We start from the raw sequence: 17,462 nt of genomic DNA on the forward strand, positions 1-17,462 counted from the left end.
AGCCACGCCCTCGCCACTGTACTACGCATCCGCAGAGCCACCGCCGGAGGAAGATCCTTCTCCTACCTGGCAGCCAAGACTTGGAACTCCCTCCCCATCCACCTTCGGCTAACCCAAGACCATCTCTCCTTCAGGAAGCAGCTCAAGACCTGGCTGTTCGAGCAGTAACGTACCCCTCCCCCCCAGCACCTTGAGACCCTTCCGGGTGAGTAGCGCGCTATACAAATGTCGTGATTGATTGATTGTTTGCAGGTATATCAAGCTAAAGCACAAGCTGCTGATCTGTTTGGGGCTGAGCTTCGAGGTTGAAATAAGGCCCATGGTCTTCTGAAAATTGAAAAACAATTGTTGCAATATCTGTTGCAACTTGGCCCTGGGACCCCAGTGGCAGCCTTAAAAAAAAGTTAGGCATGCACAGCATTGAAATGGGCAAAGCACTAAAAACACTTATGGCATCGTATGTGGACAAAACCAAACCATCTAACTTATTTTAAACCTATCTGCTAACTCTGACAAAGTAGCAACCCTCAAAATATGCCTTGGCTAAATTATATTGCAAGGTCTTAAACCAGCAAGGGATGCCAGGAGTTTTGGTTTAACCCATGGACCATGCCCCCCTCAACTTTGGAAGTAATAAAGGAAAAGCACTAGTTAGCAAGGTACAAAAAAAACAGGGAGTTGAGTTCCTCACTTTTCTAACCCATTTCTTATGAGGGATAGTTGGATCACCTTTTTCTGGCAATAAAAAGAACCTTATTTATAAAATTTAGACAACAATGCCTCACAGTGAAGACCTTTACAGGAAATTGGTCAGATTCGAATTGTGACACTACCTGTAACTGCATGCGAGGCAGTGATGAGACACTTCAGAACTTTGTTACAAAGCAAAATTTTCCTGACCACAAGGCAGCTATATCTTTGTCAACTTTTAGAAAAATATAACGTAAGACACAGTAATGCTGCTATGAACGTATGTCTTTGCACCAACAGTGAACTCATTTTCAGTTCAGCGGCTTCCGAAATTTATACAGCCTGGAAAGTTACATGTCCCTTGTTTAATGAGTAAATCAAATTTTGTCTTCAGATCTACGAAGCATTTAACTATATTTATCCCTTCTGCCAAATCTAAAGCTGATTATATTGTGGGTCTATAGCCATCATGAATTTTAATTATGATTGTATGAAATTTGTAGTATCTGGTGTCACAACATTTTAGATAGTAATTGATTTATGCACTTTGCATTATAGGAGGATTGTAAAGTGAACTAAGATGCCAAGGATGAAATAGAAGCATCTTTATGCTCGGTTTTATCATTTTGCAAGTAGAATTCTTGTTGAAATTTTTCAGCCTACCCTAATTTGTAAAAGCAATCTCTTAAATGTTTGTTTTACTATGCTTTTTAAGTTGTATGGCTCACACTTGTAAGCAAAACAAAAATGACTACTGAGCCTGTGCACCTCAGTGGCCTGAGTTGTGGGTCATACAATGTAGTACTCATGGTTATATGTGATCACTGAACACATGTTTGAACGTCATTGAACATTGAGGTATCTACAAAGCTGTGATGTAGGTCAGTTCACCTGCTTGACCCTCTTCAATCCAGCTTTGAATTGAATGGTGTCTTCTGCATGTTGATCCACATTGCTTTAACAACCCCTGTACAGTTCATGGGCATGACATGCAGGGTATGCAGTATCTGTTGTCTAAGAGAAATCCATTGGAAAACAATCGTCGCCTGGCTAGACTATCTCATTCTCTATCCCAACAGTACCGCCAGTCTGTAGTTGCGAAAGCAGCCAATATGTTCTTACATTCTTAGTTTCGTTCTTCTCACTGTGATACAGGAGAAATGGGATTTATTTATGTTTTAGATATTTTGCTGTAGCTTTTTTTTTCTCCTTTTCATGAGTTGTATTGAATATTTGGAAACTGGTGCATGGGGGTATGACAGAACCCCATGGTAATATTCACCTTCCCATTTTAATGAACCATAATAGTCCTCCCATGACCTCCACCTTCTCTGATCCATTTACAATGCATCTTTTTTTTTTTTTTCTTGTGCTAGGACCAAAGGCACGACTTATGCTGAGATATCCAGATGGCAAAAGAGAACAGATTGCATTCCCTGAACAAGCTAAACTTCTGGTGAGTGTCTGGAAATCTCGGTTTGGGTCTGAACAGACTGACATTTGGACAGCATGCTTGAAATCTTTAGTATCATTTATATGAATCCGATTAATGTCAAATTTAATATCACATCTGTTTTCGGTGCTGCACTTTGCACACATTGTAGATTGCGTAATGAGCTTTAGCAGTGGATAAAGTGCTCAGGATTGTTGATATAATGGTATGAAAAAGTGTTAATCTGGTCCTCTGTGTATAGTTAAATACTGTTAGCAGTGTGTGTTGGGTTTGCGGTTGTCAATAGTGCGTACACAGTACTGTTCAGGCAGGCAGTTGTATGTACTTTTCCCTTGGCATCGTAGAGGGTGGATGTGCTGTTAAGCAATGGACATGGTAATGTTTTTGTCAGTACCAGAATAACATGCTCCTAAATTATTTCATGCAGTCGAGGAGGTTGTTAAAATAAGTTTTACATTTTATATTCATTTCTGATGAAATTTTAGCATGTTGACAGCATTTGGAACCCGTGACTTCATCAAGACTTATTTGTTTTTTCAGATTACACAACTAGGGTTAAAGTTCACTTTATGTAAGTCCAGGTTACCAGTTGCAGGTTGCAAACCACAAATTACAGGCAAAGAAATATAGAGGATTGATTATTAGTAGCAAATTACGGAGGTATGAGAATATTGACCAATACAAAGGTCAAATATGGGGTAGTATAGTAAGAAATAAAATGAACTACTAAAAAGTAACCTATTAGTTGGTGTATTATTACCAGTATACGAGGCTGCGTATGCCATGAAAAAGTGTTGGACAGCTAAAACAAATATATAAAACGGTTAAAAATGTGTTAATGTATGTAACTTGCTAGCAAAGGTAGACCATGTATTATCATCACCAATAGGAAATTCTCAAGTTTTGAAATGTCTTTAAAAAATAACTAATAAAGAAAACCTTTTCAAAGATTTTTTTATAGAATTTATTTTTAATTTTTATTTCGATTACAAATCCTTACAACCAGTCAATCGTCTCAAATAAAGAATTTTTGCGTGATGTTTCTCAGTTTCCCCCATCTCCTTATCCTCATTCTGCGGATGTGCAGTCTTTCATTGCTCCCTTCCTTCTTCATCCATCTAGTCCGTGGTTTTTCCACCATTTCCTCCAGACCCTCTCGTATTTACCGGGCAACCCCTTGGCTGTGTATATTGTCTTTTCCATTTTTGTACACCAATCCATGCCATTTGTCATGCCAGTATTGACCGGACTACAGGAGACATCCAATATTTAGTAATATCCCATTTAGCCACCAGCATATCCAACCCCTTCTATGTGCTTTCTCCATGGGGACCTCCTAGATTCTCCAATATGCCTAATAACACAATTCTAGGATGTGCTTCAATATGCAGCCCCACTACCTGGGCTAAAGTAGATATGACTATGTCCAGTAGACTTGGATAACTGGACCTGACCACACCATATGGAAAAAATCACCTCTAGGCTTTTGGCATCTGCCACAGGTTGGGAGTTGCTGGTTTCAACCTTCCATAGCCAAATGGGCTTTGCCGAGATCACCAACTGGTGGGGTGGGCTACATGCATTCCGCCATCATCCCTGTCCAGGACAACTTCTCCTGCAGTAGGCCCATCTGGTTGGGAGAGTGCGACACCAGGTCTTTTTAAATCTGGGAAATTCTACCCCTCCCCATATGACACATAAGCAGGCGACCCTCAAGTGGACTGTATTCCAGGATGTCATCTAGGTCGTCTTTGTATTTTAATAGTGCATGCCGGAGTTGTAAATAGCAATAGAACTGAGAGCCGGGCATGTGGAAATCTGCGCAAGGGTCCTAAAAGGACCAAATATGGTCACAGTGCCATACATCTTCCAGTCAGTTTATCCCTATACAGACCCACCTTCGGAAGCTATCCATGGATGCTACCTGTGCCAGCCAATGGCCCTCCCACAAGGGGCTCTCAAGAATGAGTTTGTGGGCCGAACCTGTCCATCTCAGTACCACCCTCCTCACACGGAAGACCACTTGAGTCATTTCTGCAAGAGAAGTTGGAATGGGTGTTCCATACAGTATACCCACCACCCGATTCAGGTCAGGAAGTGGCAGCACTCCCGGTTATGTTGAGCACCCCCTGCCGCCCCCCACAACCCCCTCCTGTGCAACCAGTCTTTTATGATCAGTAGCTGGGTCGCCCAGTAGTAGAGACGGACATCAACCATGGCAAGCCCACCCCCCTACATGGAGCGTACACATTTGCCAAAAGCCACCCTTAGGGGTTTGTGTGCCCAAATAAACCGTTGTGCCATGTCCGCCAGGGAATCGGACTAGGCCTGCGAAATGGGTAATTGTGGAGACCGTAAAGTAGCCTCAAGAGGATTTTTATTTTAAAAAGATTGATTCTGCCTATAATTCACTTTCTTCACCACGGGGCTAAGATTGATATTCCAGGTTTGTCCCGGTTCCCAGGAGATATAAATACCAAAATATAGGTAACTTAATTGGTGTATAGGGAGGCCACCTGTCATCCTAGCGGTCCCTCCTTATAGGCACTAGGAGGCACTTGCCCCAGTTAACCTTCAAACTGGACGCTGCCCAAAGGTATTTAGCACATGGATTAAGTGATGCCCTGTCCCATCGCGGTGGTAGAGGAACAGCAACACTTCATCCACATACAATGCTATTCTGTCCTCTGTCGCAAGGCCCCAGGCAAATCCCAAACCTTTGCGCCGCAGCGGATCCAGACCGCCAGGGGCTCACTTGCTAGCGTGAGAGGGAGAGGGAACATTCCTTCCTAGAGCCCCGCCTGATAGAGCATCTGGGGGATAGAACCCTGTACCTGGGCCTGCACAGTAGCGTGTAGGACCTTAACATAGGCTCGGAAATTGGGCCCAAGCCCCATCTTGGTAGGGGTTCCCTCCAGGAACGACCAACTCAATGTGTTGAATGCGTTTTCAAAATCCATCAGCAAAAAAAGCTGTTGCGCCCCCCACAGATTTAATCCGACTTTAGGTAAAGCGTACCTTACAAATGCAATGTCTTGTACTGCGGGGGGGATAAATCTGCATTGGACTGGATGGAAAAAATGGGTAACACCTGTTAAAGGCGATTGGCCGGGAGGGAATATCTAGTCTCCTCTTCTGGTAATATTCCACCGTGTTGCCATCTGAGGCCTGCGTTGTCCTGGCATTTATGTCCATTAGTGCTTTCCCCACTTCTCAAGTGTGAGTGGTTGGTCCAGAGCGGTTCTGTCAGCTGTGTTCAGGCGGGGCAGTGAGAGATCTGTTACCAGAAGGGTGTTGATTTCCTTGTCAGTTGCAAAAACAGCAGTTGATGGACAGAATGCAGAACAATGTCATACAGGGTCAAGACTGATTTGCATATGGCTGGGTCCAAACTGGAATGGCATGGTGAGCAAAAAAACGATGGATTTAGGCCCAGATCGCTGTACTGGGGTGAATGTATGACATTGTTCTGCATTCTGTCCATCAATTGTTGTTTTTTGCATTTGTCACCCCGAGTGGGACGGGTATGCTCAGACGTGAGTCCTGTGCTCTCCATGCCACTGGCATCAAGCTATCCTGGCTGAAGAGGGGTGAAACCCTGAAACCGGTCCTAGGATGCTTGTTTCCAGTCCAGGGAGGACCTGGCCTGGCAGTTCGGGCTGGACTGTTCCTATGAGGCACAGGGTCAAGACTGATTTGCATATGGCTGGGTCCAAACTGGAATGGCATGGTGAGCAAAAAAACGATGGATTTAGGCCCAGATCTCTGTACTGGGGTGAATGTATGACTTTGTTCTGCATTCTGTCCATCAATAGTTCTTTTTGGATTTCCTTGTCAGGGCACAGCAGTTCTGCATAAAGCGTAGTATAGTAGTTGGCAAAGACAGATGCAATCCCCTTAGAGTCCTCCACTACCCGACCCTTCGATACCTTGTGGCCACCCAGTTCAGAAGCTTGTTCAACATATCCCCCCATTTAAAATAAAAGTCTTTCTGAATAATGGTATTACCAGAATTGATCAGTCTCTACTGGTTAGTTGGAGTTGGCACCTTAAGATAGGTTTGGGGCTACGTAGATAGTGGAGTGTCTTGTGAGTAATGCAGACCAGTTTCTAAATACTTCTTGGATTAATAAGGAGTCAGATCAGAGTAATTGGAATTTGACAAATATGGTTGTATGTTTTTTGTGCCAATGCTAGCCTAGATGCTAAGAATATTGATAGTAGGTGATTCATAAAGATCTTCAGGCATGACCCTCTTTTTAAATTTATATTTCTGCTCTCATTGAGGATTTCTGAACACGTCTATTTTAAAGGTGTGCTGTTTGGGAAACCTATTGCATGTTTTCAGGTATTTACATTTTTAGAAATTTTTTTTACACATTGTTTGGTGATCTTTAAACATTTTCCTTAAAAAGCACTCTGACAGACACACTTCTTAATTGCAGTATTAATAATCCATAACGTGAGGTATACTTTTGTGGAAATACAGGTTTGTCAAATGGCCATTTCTTTGCATATATGAGCTTGACAACACAGCCATCCCAGACAAAATGTAACATTTGGTCTGGGTTTTGACTATAGAGCCATAAAGAAGTGTCAAGGGATTTTCTATTGATAGGAGTACACCATCTGCAAAAATACTCCCCAGGAACATTGGATGTGTACAAGTCATTCTATGTGCAGTGCAGAAAGCAACCACTTGAGGCCTCTCTTGCACCAGAAAAAAACAGTTAACAGTGTGCCGTTCTCCCTCACTAAGGCCAGGCAGGCAAAGCAGTGGGAGAGTACACAAAATTGTCCCCCGTCTTCTCATGATGGCGAATATCCTCCACTGTACTATGCCTATAGTTTCCAAACTGGAATGGATAGCCTCCTAGATAGCAGCCCCAAATACCAGTGGGGGAGGTAGGCTCAGCCACTCTGTTCAACTGGGGCTCCAATTCCTACCTATGTATTGGCTCATTTGCAAAGATGGCCTTCTAGTTCTTTATCTCTGGGAACACGAATGGCTCCGGCTTTTGCGAAGCACATCCTGTCCTTGGGTACCAGAGGAAAGTAGACTGGGCCTCTGTGATCTTCAAAAGACGAGATGCAGTCAAGTTTGTCATTATCAATCCATCCTCCGATGCTATTTGTTCAGGGGAGCTGGTGGTGAGAAGCCCTCTTTTATAGTGGTTACTAGTAAGTGATTGGTGAGTGATTCTTATCATGTGCCTTCTAAGTTCCCACATTAAAACTAGCCCTTGTTTGCTGAACTTCCCTGTTTACTGCAAGTTTGTCCCAGAAATCTATTATATGGGTCCTGCAGTATGGTATAAAATGACTTACTGTCTGTGGAGCTGTTTGTTGTCCCTAGAGTGGGGCAATAAACCTGAGATTTCTCCCACTCCCTATGCTAGAAATCTAACCCTGGCTCGTTTTGGGCACAACTCCCCTCATTGGGTGGTTGGATACAGACTTAAAGGGAACAGTGAAACTTCAAAGGCAAACTAGAGAACAGTTTAGGGTAAACGGGCTATTCAGAAGACTCTTGCCTGTTCATTGTAGTACTAGTGTGCTCTGGTAATTGTCTTCCCCTCACATTCCAGGTTAATTCTTCAGTGACTAACATTCCTAGCCTTCTACTGAGAGATCTGCTGGCTGGCTAAGGATGAAGCTCGTCTTGTGGGCCTATAGTAATGTGATATCCCAATAAGTATGAAGCAGAATCTCCTCATGCTTCATGATCATACTCTACGACAAACATCCAGTCTGTATGTTCGGTCTTCCTCAAGACCATAAATCGGAGGTGTTGGACCTGTCAGCCCTAGGGTGGTCTCCCCATCTATTTTTGATCGTGCCTCATTTTTTCCACCCTCATTTTGATGTTGGACTTGGGTCTCCGGGCGCCATTTCATTGCCAATCAGTGTTAAGGTGCAGGTGCTCCCTTCTCCCAAGATGGCTGCCACAGACCCCTGCTACTGCAGAGTGGTCTTTATTAGTAGCACCCTAGCTGCCAGGAGCTGGCTGGAACCCCACAACAATGTTGCGACACCAGCCCGCCTTTTTGCCCCATAGGTAGAATGGGGAAGCTCCTGGAATGTGCTGGAACCTTCTAGAAGGGAGGTGTGGTTTTACTTTTGCCGCCTTGGCTAGAGGTCACCTGACCTAGGGCTACTTAAGTTAGGGGGGGGACTTTTTCTAGTCAGTTGGCCAGTGGGGTAAAGCAGAGCTGGAGAATCCACGCAGGAGTGTAGGCGGTAGGGCCTAGCCAGGGACTTATGCCTCTGAGAGTGACAGGATTTAGGTGCTGCCTCTTAAGTGAGTGAGGGATTCTGTGAAATCCACTGATCTTGCCCAGCAGTAGGAGGACCTAGGGAACCTCTGCCCAGTCTGACTAGGAAGGACCTAGTCGCCAACTCATTCCCTACCCCCCAGGAACAGAACCCCACAAGGGCGCCAGAGACATCTGCGCCATTAAGACTTTATAGAACAACTGAATACTGAAACTGAATGCTGTGACTTCGTGTCAAGACTGAACCCTGAAACCAGATGCTAAGCTGATTGTGGAATTGCTGGGGATCGACCAGGTATTAGCGCTGTGACCCCTGCGCTCCATGTCCTGGCCTGGGATCCCCTGCAGCAAGCCCCGTTGAGCGCGGAACTCTCCGCTTAATTTGACCCCCCCCCCCCCCCCCTGTCGCGGGGGCTAGAGCGCGCTCACCGTCGCGCCCCGGAAGCCTGAAGTGTGCCCCCTCATCGAGGCGAGGCCCGCAGAGAAGCCCGGGGCCCCGTCGCTGCCGTCGCAGCTGCTGAGAGAGGTGCGTGAGGCCGTGGCCTGCCCCCGTCGTGGAAGGATCAACTGCGGAGGCCAGAGTTGGGTTAGACGTCTCAAGACGTCGTGATCAAGGTAAGCCGGGAGGCTTGGGAAGGACCCCGGTGCGCCCCCTATCGACCGGGAGCAGCACCGCTCCCTGAGACCCTGGTTCCCCCTCCGTGGGAGTCCCCCGTTAACCCAGAATTGTGACCCCTCCGAGGGATTGCCCCCTTTTCAGCAGACTGTCAAGGAGTACTGTGCCCCACGAACTGCACCGGAGTGCGAGAGGCTCGCTCCGTAAGAATCGCTGTGCTCCGTGAACTGCTCCGTTCTGAAGTATTCATTGCTATTGATTACGAGTAGCGCTATGTTCTAAATGCTCCGTTCTGAAGTATTCATTGCTAGTGATTACGAGAAGCGCTATGTTCTAAATGCTACGTTCTGAAGTATTCATTGCTATTGATTACGAGTAGCGTTATGATCTAATGCTCTGCGCTGAAGTATTCACTGCTTACTGATTACGAGTAGCGTTATGTTCTAATGCTCAGTGCTGAAGTATTCACTGCTTACTGGTTACGAGTGGCGCTATGTTCTAAGGCTCTGCTCTGAAGTATGCACTGTGTGCTGGTTACGAGTGGCGCTATGTTCTAATGCTCTGCTCTGAAGGTTTTCCTAATTAAAGGTTATGAGGAGCGTATGATCGTAGGCTCTCCTCAGAAGTCCAAGGCTCAGTTCTTACGAGAGGTGCTGTGTTCGTCAGATTGGTCCCGAGGTGTACCAGGCCCGCTTGGCGCGTATAGCGCGGTAACCGCCACTGAGGCGCTACAGGTAACCGAAGTAGCGGCAGGAGTGGCGCTACAATCCCCAAACCCTACCACGGGGAGTAAGATATACAAGGGTGGCCTAGAGCCTGCAGGAAGCATACTGGTGAATAACCTACTGGTGAATAACCTACTGGTGAATAACCTACTGGTGAATAACCTACTGGTGAATAACCTACTGGTGAATAACATACTGGTGAATATGGTGCTGGCGGATCAAACGCTGACATAAGTGAATTGCCATTGTCATCTCATTAATTGCATTTATATCTCATGGAGTGCATTTACATCTCATGAATTGCATTTATCTCATGAAGTGCATGTATATCTCATGAATTGCATTTACCTCGAACTGCTTGGATAAACTTGAGTTATTTGCATAACATTCTACGGTGTGGCGTCCCTTATTGTGTGCGTTCCTTGCTTCAGTTGATGTGCGTGTTGTATGGTCGCTTTACACACAAGCCTTTGGGTGCCCAGCCGCTCGCGTTACCCCCTTAGGGCCTGGAGACCCCAGGTCTTACATTGTTGGCGAGCGGTGGGATATTAGGACCTGTGACCATACAGCACCCTTCCGTGAAGCAGAGGGCGCCACAATTAAACGCCTGTTGTTTCAAAGCTCTGCAACTATTATTTGCTGCATTTATTGATTCCACTGTCCAGGCTGAGAGTGTAAGAGAATCCTGGTTAGCTGGCAACTGTCACCCATATCCTAGGAATTTCTTCCTTAGTATCTAGGTCCCCACCTGTCAAGATGGAATTCCGGTTAGCTGACCTCGAGGGGTACTCGGTGAAGCAACTGAGAGTTCGGGCAGGGGATCGGGGTGCCTGGGGTGCTGTGGTAAATAATTTAATTACCGGGACTTAATTTGATACAGAACATAATAAAAATAGCTCAATAAATAAGAGGCAGAATCCGTGGTATTAGAGGTTAGGAACGGGCTTTATTCCAATGGACGATTTCGAAATCGTGGACTCCAGGTTCCATCACCACGGAGGCTCAGGAAGTGAAGTACATACTTTATTGATAAGTAATTACTTTTATACAATAGGCATTACAGTGAAGCAAATGCGAGAGGCGTAACAATTGATAGTGTGGATAAAACATACATACGTAGCAAAAGTAGGTGTAACTGGGTGTGACTAAAGAACGTCATCAGATGTGATGTCATAATAGGGTGGTTCCATGAAAGAATTTCGCAATGTCAGCAGAAATACTTGGCAGAAATGCGCGCACAGCAGCATGACGTGTGATTGACGTGCGACTAGGGGGTGAAGGGGACTTGACATTTAGCTCTACATGTGGCGACAGATGTCTGGAGGGTCAAGTCAACCTAATCCCAAATCATATCTAACATCCTATGTTTAAAGAACTATGTTATCCAAAAGAGAGGTCTCTTAGAGTAGAATCTTATTCTATACTGACTATACTGACTGTTAGTGCGTGTACAAGCGTCTAAGTGTCTACACTAGATGCGAGGGCAGAAGTCTTCCATGGTAATAGGGCTATGAATTACTTGTATAAAGACAGAGAAGCCGGGCCTCTGCTCGGTAGCTGGCAGAATGTTTACTTAAACTACTAGACAGGAATGCATTGGGCAGGGAACGGAGCAGATAATTTCGAAGGTGAAATACAGTTCTTGGCAGGCAGCAAGCTGATGTCAGGCACCGTGAGCCGCGCAGAGGATGAGACAAAGTTCATGGTCACAGATGCAGGCTCAGACTGGAGCTTTCAGAGGCAGAAGGCAGAAAAGCTTGATGACAGAATCAGGGCCTACTTGCCTGGACTGTAAAATGGCATAAGTGAACCATATAAAGGCGGTGGCCTTCCGTACTTAGGAATGGAATATCCGGCCCATTCATGGCAGATCTGAAAGAGGACATGTTAACGGTGGACGCACATGTATTTGCGTCTTCATAACTGGAACTGGAGGGAACATACATGTACTTGTAACATGCGCATAGAACCGTTGGGGTCCAAGATAGGGGACATAACTGACCAGAAAAATCCATATTTCCACATTCCCTCCTTGTCCCCTACTTGCCCGTCAAGAGATATCAATCTTCATCAATCCATTGATCTGTTCATATAGCATCATTTGTTCTTCTTTCTTCTTCCGGGATCTTGAACGAAAATCTTGATGTGGAATACACGATGTGGCACACAGACCACAAATCGCTGGTCCACATTGCAGGCATAAGCAGCAACTGAATAGTATGAGAAGGCCAATACCTAGGAAGGATAGAACTCTCCATCCCCAGGCTGATAACACGCTCCAAAACCACCCGGACCAAGTCCAAGTGCCTGGATTCTGGTGTATCTGGCTCACAATCTTATGAAGGCGCGTTATAGCTTTATATACAGATGGCGAATTTTCTGGTATGAATACGCAACAATTTGATCCGATGACCCTACAAGCTCCGCCCCTATCGGCCAGGATGACGTCAAGGACAAGACGATTTTGAAGTACAACAATCCGCATAGCAGACTGCTCTTCTGTTAAATTGCCTAAGGCGGAAATAGTTTCGTTCACTACTGCTTCAAGGGTTCTAGTTAATCTACGTATCAGCTTACTATTAGTAACGGTACCTATATAGGGAAAGAGACCTTTATTGAAATCTGTGTATTTTTCCCATGCTGTTTCAGTGTAATCGACTATTGGGAGATCTCTCCTTTCTCTATTGTGTACTAAATGAGTATTTCTGTGATAATCAGGAGGAGCTAGAAAAACAGGTGGCAAAAGGAATCCAATGTAGCAGGTACCATCCCAATCTAGAGGCAAACGTACATATGCCGTCTGACCACATATGAAATAGGAATGGCGGGAAGCTCTAAATGTCGACTTGCCTTGATCACTGAATTCTATTACAATGGTGCATCTACTATGGCCCATATGTATGGAACCATTCTTTCTTACACATAATTCACCTTTTACTGGAAATACTGACATGGCGGGCAAACTTGGATTAGCTTCGGATTCGACATTCAAGATCAGGAGATTAAGCGTAAAATTACCTAATCCATATACTTCATTTTCTAGATCAGTTCCTGTTCTTTTGGGAAGTCCCTCCTTGTTGGGGTGGCAGACTTTAAGTAAAACTAAGTTCAGATTTCCCCATACCCCGTTGTCTTGATAAACTGCGGAGTTCGAATCTTGGGAATTAAGTAAACTAAACCATGCTCCACAGGAGCCGTTGTGTGTGAACGGGTATGGAAAAAGAGGTAGAATTCCTTTATAGTTCTGATAGGGAGGGAGTCGGCCACATATCCAACAATTTGTAGCATTGCTAACCTGATGGGAATGATGTAACATACTAATAAAAGTGTTATTGCGCAGCGCAAATCTGTATGACAATTCATGCGGAGGTAATTCACTAAAAGAATGTTCAGCAGTAACATTATAAACATGTCTAAAAATAGGATAACATATGTGCAACAATATACTTGCAGTAATTATTAAAAGACTTAGGAAAAACAAAATCAATAACGTCACTGTGCAATGACTACGCAGTGATTTACAGTATGCATGTTGTTTCAACATTTTTCGGGTTCTTTCTCTATTCAGATCTAAGGGATACATGTCAGAGACAAATTCAACCGCTTCACCTTGGAGAGGACTTAAACAATCAAATTGCCCGACTGGTTAGATCTGAGTTTTAGTTTATATTGTTCGTGACTACTTGATTCAACCAAAGGAAGTTTTGAGTCAATGGGTGAAGACACGCGAGGTGTGGTTTTTACATCCGATGGTAGTCCATAAAATTTCTTGATATGACTTGAATGTACCCAGCCTTTCCTGCCTTCGATCTTCACGGCTGTCCTTGTGGTGAGCAAGACCAGTTGCGGCGACCTCCACCTAGGATCCAGCTGAGTCTTTCGATCAAAGTTCCTCACCAAGACCAGGTCCCCCGGAACTACGTCATGGGGTTTCACCTCAGTGTTGTCAGGAAAAGCTGCAGCTACCTGTGAACGACAAGATTGTAGTGCAGACATCAAGGAAGCCAAATAATCTGTCAGCATATTACAGTCAATATCAGTTATTTTACGTGGTATAGGCGTCCCCCCACATATTTGGTGGTCTGCCAAAGATCACCTCATACGGGGATAGCCCTGTTCGAGAGTGTGCTACCATTCTCATGTAAAAGAGTGCAACTGGTAATGCTACTACCCAGTCGACACCTTTCTCCCTGCATATTTTGGACAATCTAATTTTCAGGGTCTGATTATGTCTTTCCACGAGACCTGCTGCCTCGGGGTGTCGGACACAGTGGAATTTCCACTGATAGCCTAACAAAAGTGAAACGTGTTTCATTAGTTCGGATGAGAACGGCTGGCCGTTATCTGAGTAGACAGCACGTGGTAAACCGTATCGTGGGAAGAATTCTCGAACTAACTGTTTGGCAGTAGTCGGGGCAGTGTAATCTGAAACCGGGTATGCCTCTGTCCAACGGGAAAGAGCACAGACAACTACGAGAACATATTTGAATCCTCGACATCGTTCCATCTGGATATAATCCATCTGGAGAATTTCAAAAGGGTGATCAGGAGGCTGAAATCCACCCTGCTCTACGGGAATGCTTTTTCCTGGGTTGAACTGACAACAGATCATACAGGTACGAACTTTTTGTTTGGCTGCTGCTCGTAAATGTTTGTTGAACCAAATGTGTTGAATGCTGTCCAGCATAGCTTTTTCTCCTAGATGTGCTGGACTATGGACAGTGTTAATAATGACTTGGACCATTGAATCAGGAAGGAACCACACAGATTTTTCCTTCGTCATCCATCCTTGATCCGTTTGGATCCCTCCTAATTCAGTCCATTTCCTTATTTCGTCTGGAGTAGCATGTGTCTGTATGTCAATTACATCAAGAGCGGGATCCTTAACCATCATGCAATGTGTTGGTGTCTGGACTATTGTCTTTGTCATGTCGGATGTTTGAGTTTGAGCAGTCTGTTTAGCTGTTCTGTCAGCTAGATCATTGCCTTGAGAAATGATATCAGTAACTTTCGTATGAGCTTTGCATTTCATAATCGATATTGCAGTGGGTAAATGTATTGCATCTAATAAGGCATGAATAAGGGGTCCGTGCTGAATGTGGGCACCGTGAGAAGTTAAATAACCTCTCTCTCGCCACAGCACGCCGAAGTCATGTACAACTCCGAATGCATAACGTGAATCAGTGTATATGTTGACTCTTTTATTTGTGGCTTGAATACAGGCTTGTGTCAGAGCGATGAGCTCTGCTGCTTGAGCGGACAAGGTATTTATACACTTTGTTTCAATAATTTCAGTGTCTGTTGTGACTGCATAAGCGGCCACTAACTCTCCTGTACCTGTTCTCATACATGAACCATCTACATACAACGTCAGGTCTGGATCTGACAATGGGACATCCGTCAAGTCTTGTCTGGGTTTCGTCGTTATTGTAATAACTTCAATACAGTCATGAGCTAGTGGGTCTGTTCCGTTTACAGGTAAAAGTGTGGCAGGATTCAATGTGCTACAACGTCTGATTTCTATATGTGGCTGAAACAATGTTAATTCGTAACCTGTAAGTCGCGCTATAGTCAAATGTTGTGTTTGCGTTCGATTCACAAGAACCTCTACTGCATGTGGTACTTGGACTGTCAATAGATGTCCTAACACTATGGCATCGCTTTGTCTGATTGCTAAAGCTGTCGCTGCCACTGATTTCAGGCACGCAGGCAGAGCCTGAGCTACGGGATCTAATGTACTAGAAAAATAAGCACACGGTTTGTGTGATCCTGCTTGTTCCTGTGTGAGTACTGACAAGGCAGTACCTTCTCGTTCTGTAACAAAGAGTGTAAAATGTTTTCTGTAACATGGTGTTGCTAAAACAGGTGCTTGGCATAGAGCTTTCTTTAAGCTTTCAAAAGCTAGTGTGTGTTCCTGAGTCCAAGGGAGGAAAGTCGATGTGGCTGCTTCCTGTGTTGTTAATTGAATGAGTGGTTTTGCTAGAAATGCATACTGAGGGATCCACTACCTACAATATGAAGTGAGGCCTATGAAAGCCCGCACCTCCTTTTGTGTCTTGGGTATTGGCATATTTGCATTTAGCTGGATGCGATCTGGTGTAAGCTGCCTTCCCTCCTTGGACAGCGAGTGACCAAGGTAAATAACTCGCTGGACACAGAATTGCAGCTTAGAAGGGGACACCTTGTGTCCCTTTGCGGCTAGAACTTGTAAAACCGTCAGTGATGCTTTTTCACATTCAGGTTCGCTTCGGGCGGTGATCAGCAGATCATCGACATATTGAAGCAGAGCAGTGTTGACTGGCATGTGTATACTGTCAAGTTCTCGTTTCAGTGCTTGGCTATAGATGCTGGGGCTTTCTGTAAATCCTTGAGGTGCGCGTGTGAATTTAAAGCTACGTCCATTTAAACTGAATCCGAACAAGTATTGACTTTCTGGATCTATTGGGACGCTGAAAAAGGCATTCTTGAGATCAATTACAGTAAAGAATGTTGCTTCGGAATCAATAGCTGTCAGTAATGAAGAGATGTCTGGAACTACGGGGTATTGTGGTACAATACATTTATTTAATTCGCGCAGATCAATAACCAATCGATATACTGGGGGAGCCTTTGGATCAGTTCGTTTAAGAATCGGAATTATCGGTGAATTACATACATTGGAGTCGGTCTCCACAACCACTCCTTGGCCAATAAGCTCGTCAATGATTTGCAGTAAAGCCATTACAGCATCTGGGGGTAACTTATATTGTCGCATTGGTGGTAGTACCACTCCTGCCTTTAGTGTGACTCGATATGGTGTAATGTTCATGCAACCAACATCTGTAGGGCCTTGTGCCCATAAATGTGTGGGTAAAGTCTGCAGTCGGGAATCCATGTCTCGAGACACATAGTGACCTTTGAAATCACGTAAAAACAATCTTACTCCTTCCGGAGAACAACATATTATAGCTCCTAGAGCTTTCAGTGTTTTTATACCTAACAAGTTTTCTGGACATGATTTAGTAAGCAATAAATCTGTAGTTCTGGTCAAGGGTCCTATCGTAAGTGGAAGAGGCTGTGATACTTCATTAACAATAGGTTTTCCTGAAAAACCAAGGGAAATATTCTGTGAGCCTGAGAGGGGTGCCCCTGGAACTTCACTACGTTTTATAGTTGTTCGACTTGCCCCTGTATCAAGTAAAAATTTTCTATCTTGGCCTAATAATTCACTATGTACATAAGGTCCTTCTTGGTCTACAGGGACCTCGATAAGGGGTAAGTCAACTTCCCTCTCTAGGCTGGTTCATGCGTATCGTTGATAATCAGGATAGTCATACTGTGCGGTCTGGTACAGCTGTCGTGGTTTGTGTGGCAGCAGCCGGCAGCGCTGGTGCAGCTGGCACAAACTGTATAGACTGTTGTGGAGCTGGCATGGACTGTGCATGCTGCGGTGCTCCTTGTTCATTCTGATCCTGTCTAGGTGGCCGTGGTCTTTCTTGTGTTTTACCTGTGGCGATATTACGCTTCAAGACTGGGCAATCGTGTATGTAATGACCTGGTTGTTTACAATAGTTACATGTCCCTTTTACAGGTCCTGCTGAATCACCGGACTGTGTCGTACCCTTTTTATGACCTTCAGCTGGAACGGTCTGGGAGACTAGCATTTTCATTTTTGTCTTTTTCATGCGTCTTTGTTCATGTTCTTGTTCTTCTCTAATTCTATT

The 17,462-nt window shown here is 44.6% G+C and overlaps 1 protein-coding gene across 1 annotated transcript in view; it reads left to right on the plus strand.

Annotated features, from left to right (window-relative positions):
* UBXN7 (UBX domain protein 7) overlaps positions 1-17,462 on the plus strand; it is a 485,766-nt gene that overhangs the window by 404,211 nt on the left and 64,093 nt on the right. Inside the window, exon 10 of the mRNA XM_085634185.1 lies at positions 2,067-2,146. Coding sequence (XP_085490311.1) covers positions 2,067-2,146 — 80 coding nt within the window. The remainder of the gene's footprint in view (positions 1-2,066; positions 2,147-17,462) is intronic.

Source organism: Triturus cristatus, chromosome 11, assembly GCF_964204655.1.
Source record: "Triturus cristatus chromosome 11, aTriCri1.1, whole genome shotgun sequence".
Lineage (NCBI taxonomy): Eukaryota > Metazoa > Chordata > Amphibia > Caudata > Salamandridae > Triturus > Triturus cristatus.